This window comes from Salvelinus fontinalis, chromosome 21 (genome assembly GCF_029448725.1).
Source record: "Salvelinus fontinalis isolate EN_2023a chromosome 21, ASM2944872v1, whole genome shotgun sequence".
Lineage (NCBI taxonomy): Eukaryota > Metazoa > Chordata > Actinopteri > Salmoniformes > Salmonidae > Salvelinus > Salvelinus fontinalis.
The window spans coordinates 42,392,727-42,410,711 of NC_074685.1; the positions used below are offsets into that span (position 1 = coordinate 42,392,727).

Here is a 17,985-nt window from a genome sequence, read left to right on the forward strand (position 1 = left end):
ACCTGGTTTTCATTCCCTCATTACGTGTTGTGTATTTAACCCTCTGTTCCCCCCATGTCTTTGTGTGGTTTTGTTTGTAAGTGCTTGTGCACATGTTGTGTGTCGAGTTTTGTACCCTAGTTGTTATTTTCTTGATGCCGTTGGTTTTGGAATTAAACTGCTATTACCTAGTTCTGCTCTCCTGCGTCTGACTTCCCTGCCACCAGTTACGCACCCCTTACATTTATAAACACAATTTTTCTCCACACAGATATTATATATGGGATATATTGTAAAAAAAATACTTTGTTTTTATTATATTGGTTCCGAAATAATATCCTATTGGTGAGCCAACTGGTAAATGCACAGTTCCCGCTCAGCCCAGTCAAAACTGTTCGCTGCTCTGGCACCCCAATGGTGGAACAAACTCCCTCACGACGCCAGGACAGCGGAGTCAATCACCACCTTCCGGAGACACCTGAAACCCCACCTCTTCAAGGAATACCTAGGATAAAGCAATCCTTCTGCCCCCCCCCCCCCCCCCCCCCCCCCCCCTTAAAATGATCTAGATGCACTATTGTAAAGTGGCTGTTCCACTGGATGTCATAAGGTGAATGCACCAATTTGTAAGTCGCTCTGGATAAGAGCGTCTGCTAAATGACTTAAATGTAAATGTAAATGTAGTGTCTTTTACTCAGTTATAAGGATTCCTATCACTTTACAAGGTCTCTGTAACACCAAAAGATTTTGCAATTGTTTTAGATGCTATTCCCTCAGGTGTTGCTCTATTATTCAGGAACGTGTCAAGACCTGACCCTCAGAGCCTACCTTCTATTGACCCTGTTGACTCATCAGTAGGAAGGATTTGTTTCTCTTTTGGTCCATTCAACAACAGAGCAATACGAACCTTGTTTCAGCAGGATGTTGTATTCAGCAGGATGTTGCCTGCTGAATGTTTGAAAAGTGATTCAAATGTTAAAATGCACGCATTTCCCCTCTTAATGACACAAAAACGATTTTCTCTGTCACACACTCAGTCACGACACACGTGCCTGGCTGCAAAAGTGCAGTGTTAGTGACGTCAGCTGCAGGCAGCAGCAATTTCAGCAAATTGCAAATCATTGTTGGCTGACTGCAGCAACAGTAGAACGGGTTCGACGATCCAAACCCAACGAATATAGTTGGTCACGAATGTTTGATCTTGAACAGAACTTACAACATCAATCAACATGTCTCAATCAAAATTATACAGCCAGAAGAACAGAAGAGTGGGAGTCTGTACCTGAACAAATGTCAAATCATATTTTTCGCTGTATTGGCCAGTCAATTTGAGTAACGTTGTTGTGTATTCTACGCAATGACGCAGTTTTACGTTATCACGCAATGACATCATAACGTCATTTAGCAACTTTTAGCAACAAATCAACCTGCCTCTACTTCCCAATCACGGCCGGTTGTGATACAGCCTGGATTCGAACCAGGGTGTCTGTAGTGACGCCTCTAGCACTGAGACGCAGTGCCGGTTTAAGAGCCCACACAGAAGCCAGACCAATGCGTCATTGGTCCAGGGTCCGTGCTATCCGGAATCCTTCAGACGTCCCTATGCCATTGAAGTTTACATTTTAAATGGTAAGGGTTATGATAAGGGCAAATATTTGTATAACTAAACCAAGATAGACCACAGCCCGTCGTTTCAAATAGGAACAAATAGTGGGCAGAACAAGCAAGGAGGTGGGCAGAGCCTAGCGACATCCTATTGGCATGTTCTAGTACACATCTGCATATTTCCGTTAGGGAACGCATACTCTGTGAAGTGCGCGTGTGCAATAACACAATTCGCCTATTCACTCCTTCTAAATAACGCCATTTTGTAAAACTTTGGCAAAGGGTAAATTCTACAAAACATAGTCCACTCTGTGCATAGCATATTTTAGTTTTGGGAACAGAAAATTGTATTGAGATCAAATGTTTCGTCGATGAGAAAATGTGCATAATGTCGTCCAAAATCCATCTCGTTCCATCTTCTCACACTGCCGACCACTAGGCTTCCTTTGTAGTCATAGGGTGGCGCTCGTCGGGGTTTCTAAATCCCCGTTCAAAGCCACTGCGAAGTCGGCTCAAAACAAAAATGACTTAATTACTAGGATTCTGTGTTTTCCTTTAACGCTTATATGCCTTCCAAATTAAAAATAGTTAGACAATTCAAACATGTATTTAATGTAAAATAGATGTATGTTTCTGGACGATGCGCCATGTTGCCAAAATGACGGAGCGATGCAGATTACTGTTCGATTTGAGAAGGACGCGCCTCTCCCCGTTTTGGCCCGGTAACGTGACCAGCCTATGCCCGGTGCCCAGCGGTTCAGCATAATCGAATCCGCCCATTGGGCAGGACTCATTTTGACAACGGGAACAAGAAACAAAAATAGACAAACAGAAGAACCATCAAATAAAAACAGCAAACTATGTCTCTATCCAAATATTGACCTGCGTACTCAACGTTATATTCAGACTAGAACTCGGATTTATCTCAAAACTAGTCGTTTCTAGTTAAAGGTTTGTCCAAAATTACTAAACCGAAAGCTAACGTTAGTTAGCCAGTTAAATTATACATTAGAAAACTGTGGTAACTTGTTAGCTTACTTTAAGTAGCTAGCATACATCATTGGAAGAATTTGCTCTGTCAACAGGATTGTTGCTAGCTAAATTAGCTAGCTATACTATATATAGGCATTCAGCTGGCTAAACTAGCTAGCTAGAAGTCCTTCTAACCTTTAGATACGACAACTGTAATGTTTTGTTGATACAGTAGCGTATTTTGGCAACATCACGTGTTGTGATTTTGTTGGTTTGTGTGTTTCTGTGTCTTTATATTGTTCTTAGGCCTAACTTATGTATTGACAATGACTCCTAAACGATAGTAAGCTGAAAACAACTGGTTATGTGAACCATAACAATGTATTTTTCTATTCTACAGTATTGGTGAGACTGATTTCAACACACTGGTAATTTCAAACCTCAAGCCACCTGCCCTCTGCTCGGAGTTCAATACCCGAGAGGAGGGCGCACAAATTCAGCTTCATACAGACAGAGGGACGGACAGACAGATATATAGACAGACAGACTGGCAGAAGGATAGACAGGCATCAGGATGCCTCTGTTCTTCAGAAAGAGGAAGCCCAGTGAGGACTCCAAGAAGCGTCTGGAGTATCAACTGTGCCTGGTAGGAGCTTTATCTCTCTGTGTATGTGAGTAATCAGGGTATTGAAGTCAGCAGCACTTTTGGTTTTCATGCTCCCCCCCTTGACAGGGACTGATTCTGACCTGGGTCACCAGGGCCTGAATTTACAAAGTGTCTCACAGTAGGAGTGCTGATCTATGATCAGGGCCCCCATGTCTTGTTCATTATGATCTAAAAAGCTGAACTGTTTCAAGTTGTTTTATAACAACTTGAAAGGGAGGGGGGGGGATACAAGCCTCTCTGGGTTTTCTACCTCTCCTGCACATGCTCTTTTCATTTGCCTTTAAAACTCTCATCATATTGTTATGTTTTCTCTTGTGTGCAAATAAATAAAACTGTTCCTAGGTCAGTACTCATACATTGTGAATATAGGCCCTGGTAAGTGGACTCTCTAGACACAATTAACTTTGGAGGGAGAAAAGAACTAGCAGTACTGCATTCCTTGAGGCCTAGATCCAAATATCACAAAATTAGGGTTTTGAATGCACATCAAACATAATAACAGTAGCTGGACAAAAGGAATGCATACAAAAAAGGGAATGTCCAAACTGCCGAAGACAATGTGGGTCAATTTTTTTTATTTTTATGACCTTAAAATTGATTAAACAATCCCCTTTGGGAAAGCAAAACAATGAGTGGACATGCCCTCTTCTATGCACCAGATCAGAATAACCTCCTTGATCCATACTGACATCATGCATTGCCATTTTCTTTGTTTTGGCAGTCTAAAGAAGTAGGGGCTGGTGACATTCTGGACATCTCCGCTTGTGAGCTCACAGAGGTAAGTGTGATGTAGGTCTACAAATTTGCATAGATGTGTAGTATAGCAGGTATTAATGATAAATTAACGCTCAAGTCATGTTGAAAATGGAGGACAGGAGAATGTAAGAATCTTTTTGTGGGCTGTCTTGTAGTCTAGTCAACACTAAAAGTTCCATGTGTGCCTTTTAAGTATACCAAGTTCTTCAAAGTATAAAATAATCTCTGAAATGACAGCAGTACTATCAGCATCATGTAGCTATTAGATAACATCGATCGTCTTGTTAACATGAAGAGTAAAACATCTGTCTGGTGTCCGCTCTGCCCAGGTTCCAACCAGTGCGTTTTCCATATGCAAGGTGCTACAGAAGAAGGTAAGACTACCAATTATATGTGGAAGTCTGGGTCGATAAAGGAACTTGATGAATTTAATTTAATATCACTTTCTGAATTTACTGAATGGAATTGACCTAATCTCAGGTTTATAGGTTACAAAGTGCAGAAGTGTTGCTCTTTAGAACACTCTTTAGAACACTGGCCAATAACATCCCTCTCTTTGCTCTACCAAGGTCTTCATTCTCCATGGAAACCAGCTGAAGTCCATGGTGCCCAAAGGCTGTTGCATCAACTTTCTGGTCACACTAAAGGTTTGAAGACAAAACATTGCATTGGACAAAGTAGGCATTACCTAGCCTGTATAGGACACAGTAGGCCTAAGCATTGCATAGGACACTGCACATTGCACAGGACAAAAACATCAGAAGCGAGGTATGGACAAAGGGAGCATTACATTAGACACTGGTAGTATTAGATAGGGCAAGACATGTACTGTACTGTACTGGATGAGCACAAAGGACAAATCAAACACATGACAATACAGTCATTAAGTTGGAAAAAAACAAACATTAGAAATTACATTCAGTATACTGTCTTTTTCAAAATGAATACCTGTTATTAGTTGATCACTATGTTAATTTAGTGATATTACGAGTTGAAGGCACTAGTATTTTTTTGTTGACTAGATTTACATTTGATGAGTTGTGTTTGACCTAATAAGCATAAGGGGTTAGTTAGTCAATGACTTACCCGTAACTACCTGCATGATTCAGCAAACATTCAATCGGATGACTCCTTCCAACGAGGTACATCCTTACCCTTCCCACTCTCCCTGTCCATTTCTCATAGGTGTTGGATTTGCACGAGAACATGCTGACCGCCCTCCCTGACGATATAGGGCAACTAGCATCCCTGCAGGTCAGATCATTATACATATAATAGCCTTTCAAGCTAGAATCCTTAAATTAAACATTAAGAAATTGTGCTCCCATCCCCTGTTTCGCTAAAAAGCTGAGTGATGGTGCTGGAGAAATGTAACCACTCTCACAGTCATAGACAGAGCTATGGATGCAAGGAATGACCATCCATGACTATCAAATGTATAGTTTTAACTATATTTTGAGGCTATTCAGTGTTTGTTTACATTTACGTTGCTTACAAACATTGGAGTTAAACAAGCTTATATTTTGTGTTCCGGTGGGGTACAACAGTTGAACTAAACTAATGAGGCATTTAGAAGTTGTTCTTTAAGAATCAATGAGTATACATCATTAATATTTAAGTCCAAAAATGGATGTTGCAAATAAGGATTCTAGCTTTAATAACAGAAGGATATCAATGGAAACATACTGTACCTAAATGGATGCTCACCCGCTGCCATTTTGAATCCTCCACTTAGGTGCTGAATATAGAAAATAACCAGATCAAGGCCCTGCCGGACTCCATTGGGGATCTCAGACTTCTGCAGACCCTCAATGTGAAAGGTTTGTTTACCTTTGGTCTGAATGGGGTAGCCTTCCAGGGGAAGCCAACTTAGGAAGTATATTTTATTCAGGAAAAGGATGCATGGATTTTGACTTAGTTTGAATAGGATATGGATTTGTTGGGGTATGTGTCTGTCGGTATTGCGTGTGTGTGTGTGTTTGTAAAGTACTTTATATTCCTCCATAGGTAATTGTCTAAGTCAGTTGCCTACTTCTGTGGGCCGTATGAGCAGCCTGCGCACACTTGACCTGAGTGAGAACAGTGTGAGGGAGTTACCCCGGGACCTGGCTCTGGCACGCACTCTAGAGGTGTGTGTGTGTACTCGTACATTGCCAGAAGGAATGTTGCTTTATTGTAATAACACTCATATACATTCTGTATGCTGTTAACAACCGGTCTGTGTGTTCTCACACCAGAGCCTGACCCTGGACGCTGCTCTGATGTCCTACCCCCCTGCCTCGGTGTGCACCACGGGGACTGAGGACATCCAACGGTTCCTCTGCACTGGTGAGTTAGAAAAGTATTATTAGTATAGTGTTAGGTTACTCAGACAATTTTGGTGGAATTGCAATGTAGACATGTGGTCCCTACTGTACTATAAAACAGTGCAGTTATTCCATAACTTCAGGACTACTGATTCAGACACCCCAAACAAACTTGCTCAGTTTCCAAGAAAATGTCAACAGAACATGACATAAGTATAAGGAAGTCCCTAGTCAAGCCAGAGGAAATTCAGTCAATACTCTCACTTCTACCCACTCATTTACACATTTTTTGACAGAGCTGGGGGAGGAGTACTGCCCCTCGTCTCAGTTCCTGCTGCCCGTGCTGGAGAGTGACTCAGGGAAGCAGAGCCCGGACAATGTGGACAGCCTGGAGGTGGCCTGGCAGGTGAGTGCTGGCCTGGGCTGTCACCTTGCAGCCATCTTAGTTCTGTGGAGTAGCAAGGGACATTTTAGAGAGGAACATACACCAACCTTTCACAGAGCCATGAAGGAGCTCTCTGTCTCATTCTTTTACAAACACGCACACATGAAAGCACACACACACACACACACACACACCATGAGACGGACACACACACCATGACAATCTCATTAGTAATGATTTATTTTCATTATTGTCATAACTGTCTGACTGATTACACCGCTTGTTTCCCCGTCTCTCCATTTGCAGAGTAAGTTCAATGACTTTGAGAAGAGAAAGGTACTGTAGGAGACTTTTTAATCACTTTTTATCGTCACTCAATGGTTGATGACTCAGAGTTAATGACAGTCTCTATCACTTTCTTTCTTTGTCTCCACACACACACACAGGAGCAGAAGCACCAGGAGAAACTGGCATTTGAGCGTCAGCTGGAAGAGAAGCAGAAGGAGCACCACCAGCTCCTCCTCATGAACAACTCCCACAAGGAGAACATCCTGCTGTCTGTCAGACAGGTGACTGCTGGGCTCACACACACACACACACACACACACACACACACACACACACACACACACACACACACACACACACACACACACACACACACACACACACACACACACAGACACAGACAGACAGACAGACAGACAGACAGACAATCTCTAATATAGCAACCATCACAGTCATTGGAAAGCCCATAATAGTCTTTAGCGTTCAGTGGCAACCTTCATTAGAACTTCATTTAGTATAAGACTACATATGCCTTACTAAAGTGGTATTCAGAGTCGGGGTCTTGACCCCTAATGGTGTCGCACAAAAATATATAGATATACAGTGCCTTCGGAAAGTATTCGTACCCCATGACTTTTCCCACATTTTGTTACGTTATAACCTTATTCTATAATGGGTTAATTAAGACAATTTCCTCATCAATCTACACACAATACCCCATTAAGACAAAGCGTAAACAGGTTTTTAGAAGGGTTTGCAAATTTATTTATTTTTAATAACTATTCAGACCGTTGTTATGAGACTCAAAATTGAGCTCAGGTGCATCCTGTTTCCATTGATCATCCTTGAGATGTTTCTACGACTTGATTGGAATCCACCGTGGTAAATTCAGTTGATTGGACATGATTTGGAAAGGCACACACCTGTCTATATAAGGTCCCACAGTTGACAGTGGATGTCAGAGCAAAAACCAAGCCATGAGGTCAAAGGAATTGTCCGTAGAGCTTCGAGACATGATTGTGTCCAGGCACAGATCTGGGGAAGGGTAGCAAAATAAATTCTGCAGCATTGAAGGTCCCCAAGAGCACATTGGACTCCATCATTCTTAAATGGAACATTTTGGAACCACCAAGACTCTTCCTAGAGCTGGCCGCCCGGCCAAACTGAGCAATCGGGTTAGAAGGGTCTTGGTCAGGGAGGTGACCAAGAACCCGATGGTCACTGACAGAGCTCCAGAGTTCATCTGTGTAGGTGAGAGAACCCTCCAGAAGAACACCCATCTCTGCAGCACTCCACCAATCAGGACTTTCTGGTAGAGTGGCCAGACAGAAGCCACTCCTCAGTAAAAGGCACATGACAGCCCGTTTGGAGTTTGCCAAAAGGAACCTAAAGACTCTGACCATGAGAAACAAGATTCTCTGGTCTGATGAAACCAAGAATGAACTCTTTGGCCTGAATGCCAAGCATCACGTCTGGAGGAAACCTTGTACCATCCCTATGATGAAGCATGGTGGTGGCAGCATCATGTTGTGGGGATGTTTTTCAGCGGCAAGGACTGGAGACTAGTCAGGATCGAGGCAAAGATGAACGGAGAAAATTACAGGGAGATCCTTGATGAAAACCTGCTCCAGAGCGCTCAGGACCTCGGACTGGGGCGAAGGTTGAACTTCCAACAGGACAATGACCTTAAGCACGCAACCAAGACAATGCAGGAGTGTCTTCAGGACAAGACTCAATGTCCTTGAGTGGCCCAGCCAGAGCCCGGACTTGAACACGATCAAACATCTCTGGAGAGACCTGAAAATAGCTGTGCAGCAATGCTCCCCATCCAACCTGACAGAGCTTGAGAGGATCGGCAGAGAAGAATGGGAGAAACTCCCCAAATACAGGTGTGCCAAGCTTGTAGCGTCATACCCAAGGCGACTCAAGGCTGTAATCGCTGCCAAAGGTGCTTCAACAAAGTACTGTTGTGTCTGAATACTTATGGAAGTTTGATATTTCAGTTTATTTTTAATAAATTAACCAAAATGTCTATAAAACAGTTTTTGCTTTGTCATTATAGGGTATTGTGTGTAGATTGATGAGGGGGGAAAAACGAATACATTTTATAATAAGGCTGTAACCCGACAATGTGGAAAAAGTTAAGTGGTCTGAATACTTTCCGAAGGCACTGTTTATTGAGTAAATGTATTTATTGGTTTCTTTACATTTTGATAAGAGATGTTATCTGTTGACGTAAAATCTAATTGTACCGATTTTTAAGATTGTGTCATTAGATTTGGGGTGAAGTCGCAAAAAAATCTTGGGGGAAAAAATGGGGTCCCCAGAACTAGTAGAAGAAATAGGTTCCCTGCTGAAAAAGTTTCAATACCACTGCCCTATTACTATATGTCAGAGAATGTAGAGTTGAGCTGGCCAGTCCTTTACTCCCTGCCTCGGCACTTCTCTACCTTGATGAAGGCATTTGCTGAAACGTGTTGGGTTTAATAATTAAATATTTATTTTCAAAGCAGACTTTCATTGTCCTATTAAAAGTTGACATACAATAATTGCTTTATTAGTGCATTTGCACAGATATTATTTATTTTTGCTGTCACAGTACACAGTAGCGCCTCTGTAGCACTTCGAGGTAAAGTGCCTTGCTCAAGGGCACAACGGCGGTAGGTAGTCATGTCTTCTCCCCCTCTCCAGGAGCAGGAGCGTCTGGAGCTAGGCGTGTCAGTGCAGCAGAGGTTCCAGGAGGTTGAGAGGCAGAGGATTCTGGGTAAGGTCCGCCAGGCCGAGACGGGCATCGCTAACCGCATCAGCAACCTGCTACTGGACAACAAACGGTGAGGACTTGTTAAGAGAATTATGTTCTCAATGTTCATAAACTGAACTTCAATTAACTACTCAGTCTCACCCCTAAAGAAAGAAGAAAAAAAAAAAAACTATTCAGTCTGCAACCCAGAATTTACAAGATACAGGTTGAAATGAAAACAGAAAGAGGCCCAGCCTACAATAGTCAAATGTTTATTCACGAGAGCGCTCTAAAGTCAAGAATACAAAGACATCCATTTTATAGCTGCGCACATACTTCCACACTAACAGTAGATATCCTACACACATGCATACACACTAACATTAGGAGCGCTATCTTCTTCTCTACAATTCTCACCACAGTTTCTCACTACCCAGCTGACAGTTCCAGTCCCCCCCAGATTAAGGAAACCTGGAGGGGTGCTCCCTGTCCTATCTTATCTTCCCAGAGTTATAGCCGGGTTGGTTCAACCATAGTTTAATTGTTTCTAGGTGTTTTCTTAAGCATGCACACATTTCTCTCTCTCCCAGTCTAACCTAGTTGGACTTATGTTTGATAATTTTAATTACTCCTTATCCATGCTACATAACCTCTAATCCCTAATGGTTAAGTTTCTGGGTATAATTATTTAATCATTTATATTTAAACCTAATAAACTCTTTTATCAGGATTAGCGAGAGGGGTGCGCACGTTTGCCAGGTTTACTCGTAATAAAAGTGGACAATGAGATGCAGAAAAAAGGAGACATGTTTAAGATTCTAAAAATAATGGATGATGACATTTGATGACATTTGTTGACATGTATCATTAATCTTGATCTTGTGGTCTTGGTCTTGAGACCACATAAATGCAGTCTGGGTCTCCGTCTCAGCTAATAGTCTCAAACAAGACCATGTTGTTGGTACTAAACTTTACCCAATACATATTTTTGTCAGTGTTCTGTGGCTAAATAGGGGTGACATAGCAAACAATTGCCAGGGTACCTTGGTTCACTAATGTGGCAGCTGGGCACCCTATTCCCTATGTAGTGTACTACTTTTGACCAAGAGAAGTGCACTATATAGGGTGCCATTTGGACTGCAACATGGGTCTTGAGGCTGGGCATGGGTCTCGAGCGCTCTGGGCTTAACTCCATCTCTGATTGACTGTGTGTTTGTGTGTGTCTTTTTCAGACAAAGAAAAAGTGCAGAGTTTCTCCAACAGTTGGAGCAGGAACGGTAAGTGGGAGAGAGCCTTTCTTATCGATCCACCCTTACTGGAGCGATCCATCTATGATCCTAGAAGCTAAAAAGATTACAGCTCTTACGCTGACTGAGGTACTCAACGATCTGACTCATATTCCAAATAGACTGACTGTTTACGAACAATGCCAAATGGAAACTGCAGGCCAGAATTTCCTTCTAGAATACGTATTAAAATAAAAAAATATTAAAACGGAATACTGCTGAAAAAGAATTGTTGCAGTGTGAGATGTCTTTCCCTTATTCTGTGCAGGATACGGATGGAGCATCTGACGGCCATCACACAAGAAGAGACCAACTCACTCAGGAAGAGAGAGGTAGCAGGTGAGCATGGGAAATGTAGTCCTCAAGAAAAAGTCAAGCGCAAGTTTGGAAGGAGGGCAATGTGGATTGAAGCTATAACCTCTGAACGGATTGCAATTAGCATAAGGAATGGGGTCTCTCAATGTCTTATCTTTGTATTTCCTTTGTCTCCTCTCTCTTGTCTCTCTTTCTCTCTCCAGTGGCCATGCAGAAGATGTTGTCAGAGAGCTGCTCTATGCGTCTGATGCAGGAAGCCAGTGACTCACGCAGAAAGAGTCTGGTCACTGAGGCCTGCAGGAGGTCAGTACACACAGACAGACACACACATTTGTTTTACTATCCTTGTGGGGACCAAACAATTGATTCCCTTTCAAAAATCTATTTTCCTAACCCTCATTTTAACCCTAACTCTTAATTCTAATCCTAACCCTAAACATAACCCCAGTCTAAAATAGCTTTTTTTCCTTGTGGGGACCAGCAAAATTCTTGTCAGAATTTTTCTTGTTTCACTGTTCTTGAGGACTTCTGGTTCCCATAAGGATAGTAAAACCAAAGCACGCACACACACACCACACGCTTTATCAATGAGATATTGTTTGGTCTAGTTTTCTGTGAGCACTTTATTTTTGTAGGAGGTTCCTGTTTAGAAACGCATGTCTTACCTCTCTCCTCTCATTGTAGTCTGGAGAGTCAGGACAGGAAGTTCGATCAGGTGCTTTCGCTCCAGCAGCTAGACAAATCCAAAGCCATCGCTTGTATCCTACAGGAGGTAAAATATATATTTACTGCTATGTGCGTCACAAACAGATAGATAGTAAACAAAGATTTACAATATTTTCACAAGGTAGTGAGAATAGTGTTACATGAAACACTAGGTACTGACATTGCACTTTGGTAAGGTTGGATCATACGTTGGAAAGAGTATAGAAACAGGTAGCCGACTAAACTCAACTCCACGATTTACGGTGGAGTTGAGCGGTGACTTGTGGTGGTCAGACTGGACATTGTCCTGTGTAAATGCAGGCTATTCTTTGGGTGCTGAAAGTTTTTGATTAAAAAAAACGTCATTCTATGTGATGTTTGATCTCTAGTTTGCCCACACAAGTCGCCGCTCAACTCCATTGTAAAACGTGGAAAACAGGGAAACCCAGCCCAGTTGAATGAGCTGACATTAGTTACTCTCTGTGGCCCTCTACAGGAGGAGATGCAGAAGGCAGCCTTCCAGGCACTGCAGCTGCAGAAGGACAGTGTGCATGGCTACATCCAACAACAGGTACCTGTGGTAACACACCTTCAACATGCATTCAGTATGAATTCAGTATCATTTGATATACACACATTCAGTGTCATTTTATATAACAATCAGTATCTTTCAATATTACACACATTCAATGTTTATATCATTAACAGGAATACTACACACTATTCAACAACTCTGGCAATACTGAGGTGTATTAGTCCTGTGTTAGATCTATAGACCCTGGACGACATTATTTATTTGTAATAATTTTTATCATTCAATCACACACGTTGAATATCAAGGTTTAGACAAACTTTAGGCTGTGGAAACCAACTGGGAGTGCAGGCTTTTGTTCCAGCCCATCACTAAATAACAGCTGATCCCACACAGCCTTTTCTGTTGTTTTTATGTTTGGGGAAGACCCCTTGTCTGAAGGTAGAATCATGCGGTTTCCATTAATCCCAGTGCTTTTTGCATTACATGCCATCATCCCCCTACCGAGTTTGCTACCGGAGCCTCCAGCTCACCTCCCTGTTATGTTCATATGTTTCTAGATCAGGCTAATAGAAGGAGAGTTAATGCAGCTGACTAAACTGGAGGTTAAGAGACACAATCTGGACGCTGAGAACCTGCAGGTACGTCATAGATATAAGCAAATAGTTTGACATCACTGACATGTAGCTTCGCGGTTAAGAGCGTTGCTGGTTCGAATCCTTGAGCCGACTACGTAAAAATCTGTCTATGCCCTTAAGCAAAGCCCTTAATCCAAATTGCTTCTGTAAATCGCTCTAGATTAAGAGTGTCTGCTAAATTACGAGAATGTCATGACTATTTGACGTACACTACAAAACTAGATCCCCCTCGCTTCTATCCTGTCCCTACCCCGGCTTCTATCCTGTCCCTACCCCGGCTTCTATCCTGTCCCTACCCCGGCTTCTATCCTGTCCCTACCCCGGCTTCTATCCTGTCCCTACCCCGGCTTCTTTTCTTGAATATTCTACCTTGGTTTAGCCCCTCCATGTCATTCTGCCATGAGTACATTTCATGCCTCTTATTTGAAGAGGACAGGGTGTGGGCATTGAGCTTGGATAAGATATCACACAGCATTATGCATGACGGTATGTGACTAATTATTCATATAGATTGGGATTATTATCCAAATATTCTCTTAGTTTCTCTGGTGAGCTCTTTTAGGCAGGTTAGTGAGCATTTGTGCATGATGAACTGCCAGTGCTCTCCTCTGACGTGTGTGTGCGTGCGTGCAGGAGGTGCTGTGGGAGCAGCGAGCGGCTCTCAGTGACCTGCTGCAGCAGCTGCTGAAGGAGAAGGACCAGAGAGAGGTGGAGCTGAGACAGGTCCTCCAGGAGATGGAGCTGAAGAGTGACTCCAACCAGCAGAACTACTGGCTGATCCAGTACCAGAGGCTGCTGGACGCCAAGCCTCTATTGCTACGCATGCAGGTAGCTACACTACCTTATACCACCATAATTAACCACCTGTGTGGCTGTGGGTAGAGCATGGCGCTTGCAGCATCAGGATTGTGGGTTCGATTACCCCTGGGGCAGCCCATTCAATAAAGTCGGATAGCATCTGCTAAATGGTGTATGTTATTATTTTTATATTACTAAAATGTATACATGGAATAAATTCCAAAGCATTAAGAGTTCTTTAATGAAGGATAATGTCCCTGGATTATTTTTTGAATTTTGTCCCCCTCCCCAAAAATATTGAATTGGCCTAAACTCTTCTCTCTTGTCTGTCTCAGGAGGTTGGTGTGGAGAGTGACCTTGTCAGTCTGCTGTGTAAGCTGTCAGCCCAGCACTATCTCCCCATCATGGCCCACCACAGAGTCACTTCCGAGGCCCTGCGCCACATGACCACCAAAGACCTCCGCAAGGTGTGTAAAAATGAAGTTTGTGTCATAGAATCAACACAGACATGGCAATTCCATAACATGTTTTAAAGGTGATACACATAGGATATTTTTGCATTGTCATTTCAGAAAATGTCCATAATATATCTGTAGTTATAGTGGAATGATAGTGTTTCACAGTATTACTTACCTGCCAGTGTTGTGATTGGCTGTGATATTAGCCTATTGATTTCTCCTGCCGGAGCGGCATCTGTTGTCAAACTGGGGAAAATGTTCTGACTTTGGCTGTGTTATCTAGTGGAAATTGGTAATTTCCTGGTTGCTAAAATTCTACACTGTTCTTTCAGTTTGTGAGAAAACGATCACTGAATAGTGTAGGGAGTCATTGTACCATCTAAATCGCTGTGAAACATATTTTCAATAACAAAAAATGTGTTTTTGAAGCTGGTGGACTAAAACTGAAAGCAACAGCTGTAAAAAAAAAAATATATATATTTTTTTTGTTATTTAAAAGATATTACACAGCGATTTTAGATCGTACACTTCAGTGCTTATTTTCTCAAACTAAAGTTGAGTGAACAGTGTAGAATTTTGAAAAAATGTCTGGAGAAAAAGAAAAGAAAAGTGTAGCACCTTTTTAATATCCGTGTGTTCAAATGATTATGTCCCCCCCTCTGCTTTTCTCCCAGCTTGGAATCAATGAGATGGGTATCCAGAAGGCTCTTCTCAACTGGGCCAGGGAGCAGCCCACCGCGCCTTCTGAAGGTACGCACACACTCTGCTTAAAACAAGTCATCTACTGCACTATGGGGTGATAATGTGCTACAAATGCATTTTTTTATCCATTAGTGTGTCACCTAATTCTGTTTCTCTCTCCCCCAGGGGCCTGCAAGGCCGATCCTCAGGTAGAGGAAGCTGTCCCGTCACCATCTTCTCTACCCAGCGCCCCCGGCGAGACACCCACCTCCACCCCTCCACTGACCCCCGTCAACCCCTCAGCCCCCAGCCTCATAGACGGCCCGGGTAGCTCAGAGTGTGTGGTGTGCATGGAGACAGGGGTAAGCAGACATTCAGACACTCCAGTAAATGTCATTCTGTCTCCCTCTCATTGTGTCTCTCTCTCTCAGTCTCAGGTAATCTTCCTGCCCTGTGGCCACGTGTGCTGTTGCCAGATGTGCAGCGATGCCCTCCAGACCTGCCCCTTGTGTCGCAGCAACATCGCCCAGCACCTACGCCTCTACCACGGCTAAAGGGACCTTCTTTCCAACCTTCTGAGGCCTCAATGTGGCCTGGGAGAGCCACAAGCACTCTACCTGCAGGCTTTTGTTCCAGCCCAGCACTCACTTCATCTTATGCCTGGCAATATCTGCAACTCTTATCATACAAGTCTAGGAAATAGCCTGTTTTCTCATCTTTAACTCTGTCAACCAAGTCACTTTTTTAAATCACATTTTGTGACCCAAAAGGGACAAGGTCAATGACTGTTAGGTGTGGTGAGGGAGAGATGTCTTACCTTAGTGAAATAACTGTCTAGTACCTTTGCTCACTCTTCTCTTCATAGTTTAAATAGTGGTTGGCCACCCTTTAAAATGCATCATCATACATATCATACATGAAATGGTAACCAATGACACTTTTCTGATCTCTCTCTCTCTCCATTCAAGTGCTCTTATAGTCATTTGTAAACATAGCATGCTACAGGTTATAGGAAACTTATATTGTACGGAATGATACCATCTAAAAATATGCTGAATATGAAGACATTTAATAATATTCAATTGTAATGTGGTGATGTGTTATAATGTTCCTTAGCTGGTTATGTGATCACTTTCAACTTGTGTGTATTCAGCTTCTGAATGTGTTCTCTTGGTTGGCTTAATAGACGCTATCATACTCTCAACTAGCATTTGCCACAGATCACCTATATGTACTGTCAGTGGCTTTTCACGCACTGAGCCGAACTGGGCTGGGCCCGGTTTCCCAAAATCCTCTTGTGGCTAAATTAATCGCAAGAACCTTCGTAGGAGCGTTGTTTCCCAAAACCATCGTTACTAAAGATGCACTTAACGCTTGTTATTTAACGGCTGCCTCAGCTGTTCTACAAGTGCGTCATTTTTTGTTGTTGTTGCCCTTTCAGTTTATACACAAGATCTACTGATGTTTATCTGTGACCGCCGATAACTACAAATACCAGGTTACCAATGTCTTTGCAATTGTTACATACAAGCGAAAACCGAGATGTGTTGGCTACATAGGCCAATATGTAAATCAATTTCATGTTAATTCCATTGATTCCATAAATCCATTATATTTAGCTAATTTGCCTCCATTTAATGTGTAACTTGCGCACTGATGTTCCAAAGCTACAACTGTGCATTATTTTAGGGTAGCCTCAGCAATGGAATAAGCCGTCTCAATATTTGCAGCCATATGGTGATATCTCGGAGCTGATCCGTCGTCGTATTGTGGAACAATTTGAATGGAGAAAGCTGATCCAAGGGCAGCACTGCCTTTGTTTCGACACCACCAGTATCAAAAAAAATGCTCCAACGACGCACTTAGTGAATGTTCCCAATGTAGTGCTTTGGGAAACATGAGAGTTCTTCGGTCGTTATAGGAACGATCCATCGTTAAAACATTCGTAAGCTTAAATTGCATCGCTATCTGGAAAACCCGGGGCCTGGTCTGGTTAGGCGTCCACCATGTCAAAAGAAAATCTCTGGTTTGGGTTGGCAAAATTGTATGTGTCAGGTACATGATCACTTAAAGCTGCTCTAGAATGTAAATATATACAGAAAAATGTATAGAATATATCCTTTCATTTGTATGCAAACAGCTTTGTATATGGTAGTGTCAAATATAGTTACACTGCATACAATAGCATGTTATACACACCTGTTTAATATTTACTTATTGCATAGATTGTTCAGTTTCCTTCCAATAGTGTATATCCTTAAAATACAGTTATATCAAACGAAATGGGCAGATAAAATACCATATGTGTGGGTGTTATTTGATGCAGTGGGCATAGCCTGGCACCTAGCCTAGTATCAAGACTCGACGTAAACCATATAGCTAATTTAAGAGTATCACATGGTCAGGGCTCCAGCCTCAGATTTATGCCTGCATCGCTCTAGGTCTTCTATGCATTAAATGCTGAACTTTCTAGATGTTAAATCACTTCAGTCTATTTCATGTATACTTCTTTCATTCCAGCGTTGGTAAGTATGGGTTGTCATCACTTAGGTAACACTCCGTATCCTGCTATAATATGACCATAGGAATTTATGCATTTAAAAAAAAAGGCATGTTCATGTAGCCTTGCTTATATTGAATTATTTCATGCCATGCATGTTGTCACTTTTGTGATAAGGTTATGACAATGTTATTGCAGGATACGTGGAGTAACGGTTACCGTCACTTCTCTTCACTAGTAGTTTGATGGGAAAAGCCTATGCAAATCTGCTCTACCCTTTTCTTGGTTTGTGATTTGACAGTGCATTATCTTAGTCATTTATTACACTGACATTTGAATAAAATGTCAACTGCATTTTGATAGTACTCTGGTCG

General features: G+C 42.3%; 1 protein-coding gene across 4 annotated transcripts; it reads left to right on the plus strand.

The window, feature by feature from the left end:
- Nucleotides 1-1,517: 1,517 nt before the first annotated feature.
- lrsam1 (leucine rich repeat and sterile alpha motif containing 1) lies at nt 1,518-17,965 on the plus strand. Of its 4 annotated transcripts, none has more exons than XM_055875310.1 (24): nt 1,518-1,608; nt 2,957-3,202; nt 3,945-4,001; nt 4,309-4,353; nt 4,549-4,626; nt 5,165-5,233; nt 5,715-5,799; nt 5,987-6,108; nt 6,217-6,307; nt 6,582-6,691; nt 6,977-7,006; nt 7,117-7,239; nt 9,650-9,789; nt 10,931-10,975; nt 11,253-11,323; nt 11,503-11,602; nt 11,984-12,071; nt 12,501-12,575; nt 13,097-13,177; nt 13,808-14,002; nt 14,308-14,439; nt 15,105-15,180; nt 15,298-15,473; nt 15,543-17,965. In XM_055875310.1, the coding sequence occupies exons 2-24, from the start codon at nt 3,131-3,133 to the stop codon at nt 15,663-15,665; spliced, it is 2,184 nt and encodes a 727-aa protein (XP_055731285.1). In that variant the 5' UTR covers nt 1,518-1,608; nt 2,957-3,130; the 3' UTR covers nt 15,666-17,965. The 4 variants fall into 4 exon arrangements, with proteins under 4 accessions (XP_055731285.1, XP_055731284.1, XP_055731286.1 ...); XM_055875309.1 differs by lacking the exon at nt 1,518-1,608 and adding an exon at nt 2,238-2,535; XM_055875311.1 differs by lacking the exon at nt 1,518-1,608 and adding an exon at nt 2,238-2,535 and having other exon boundaries at nt 9,656-9,789.
- Nucleotides 17,966-17,985: the final 20 nt, after the last annotated feature.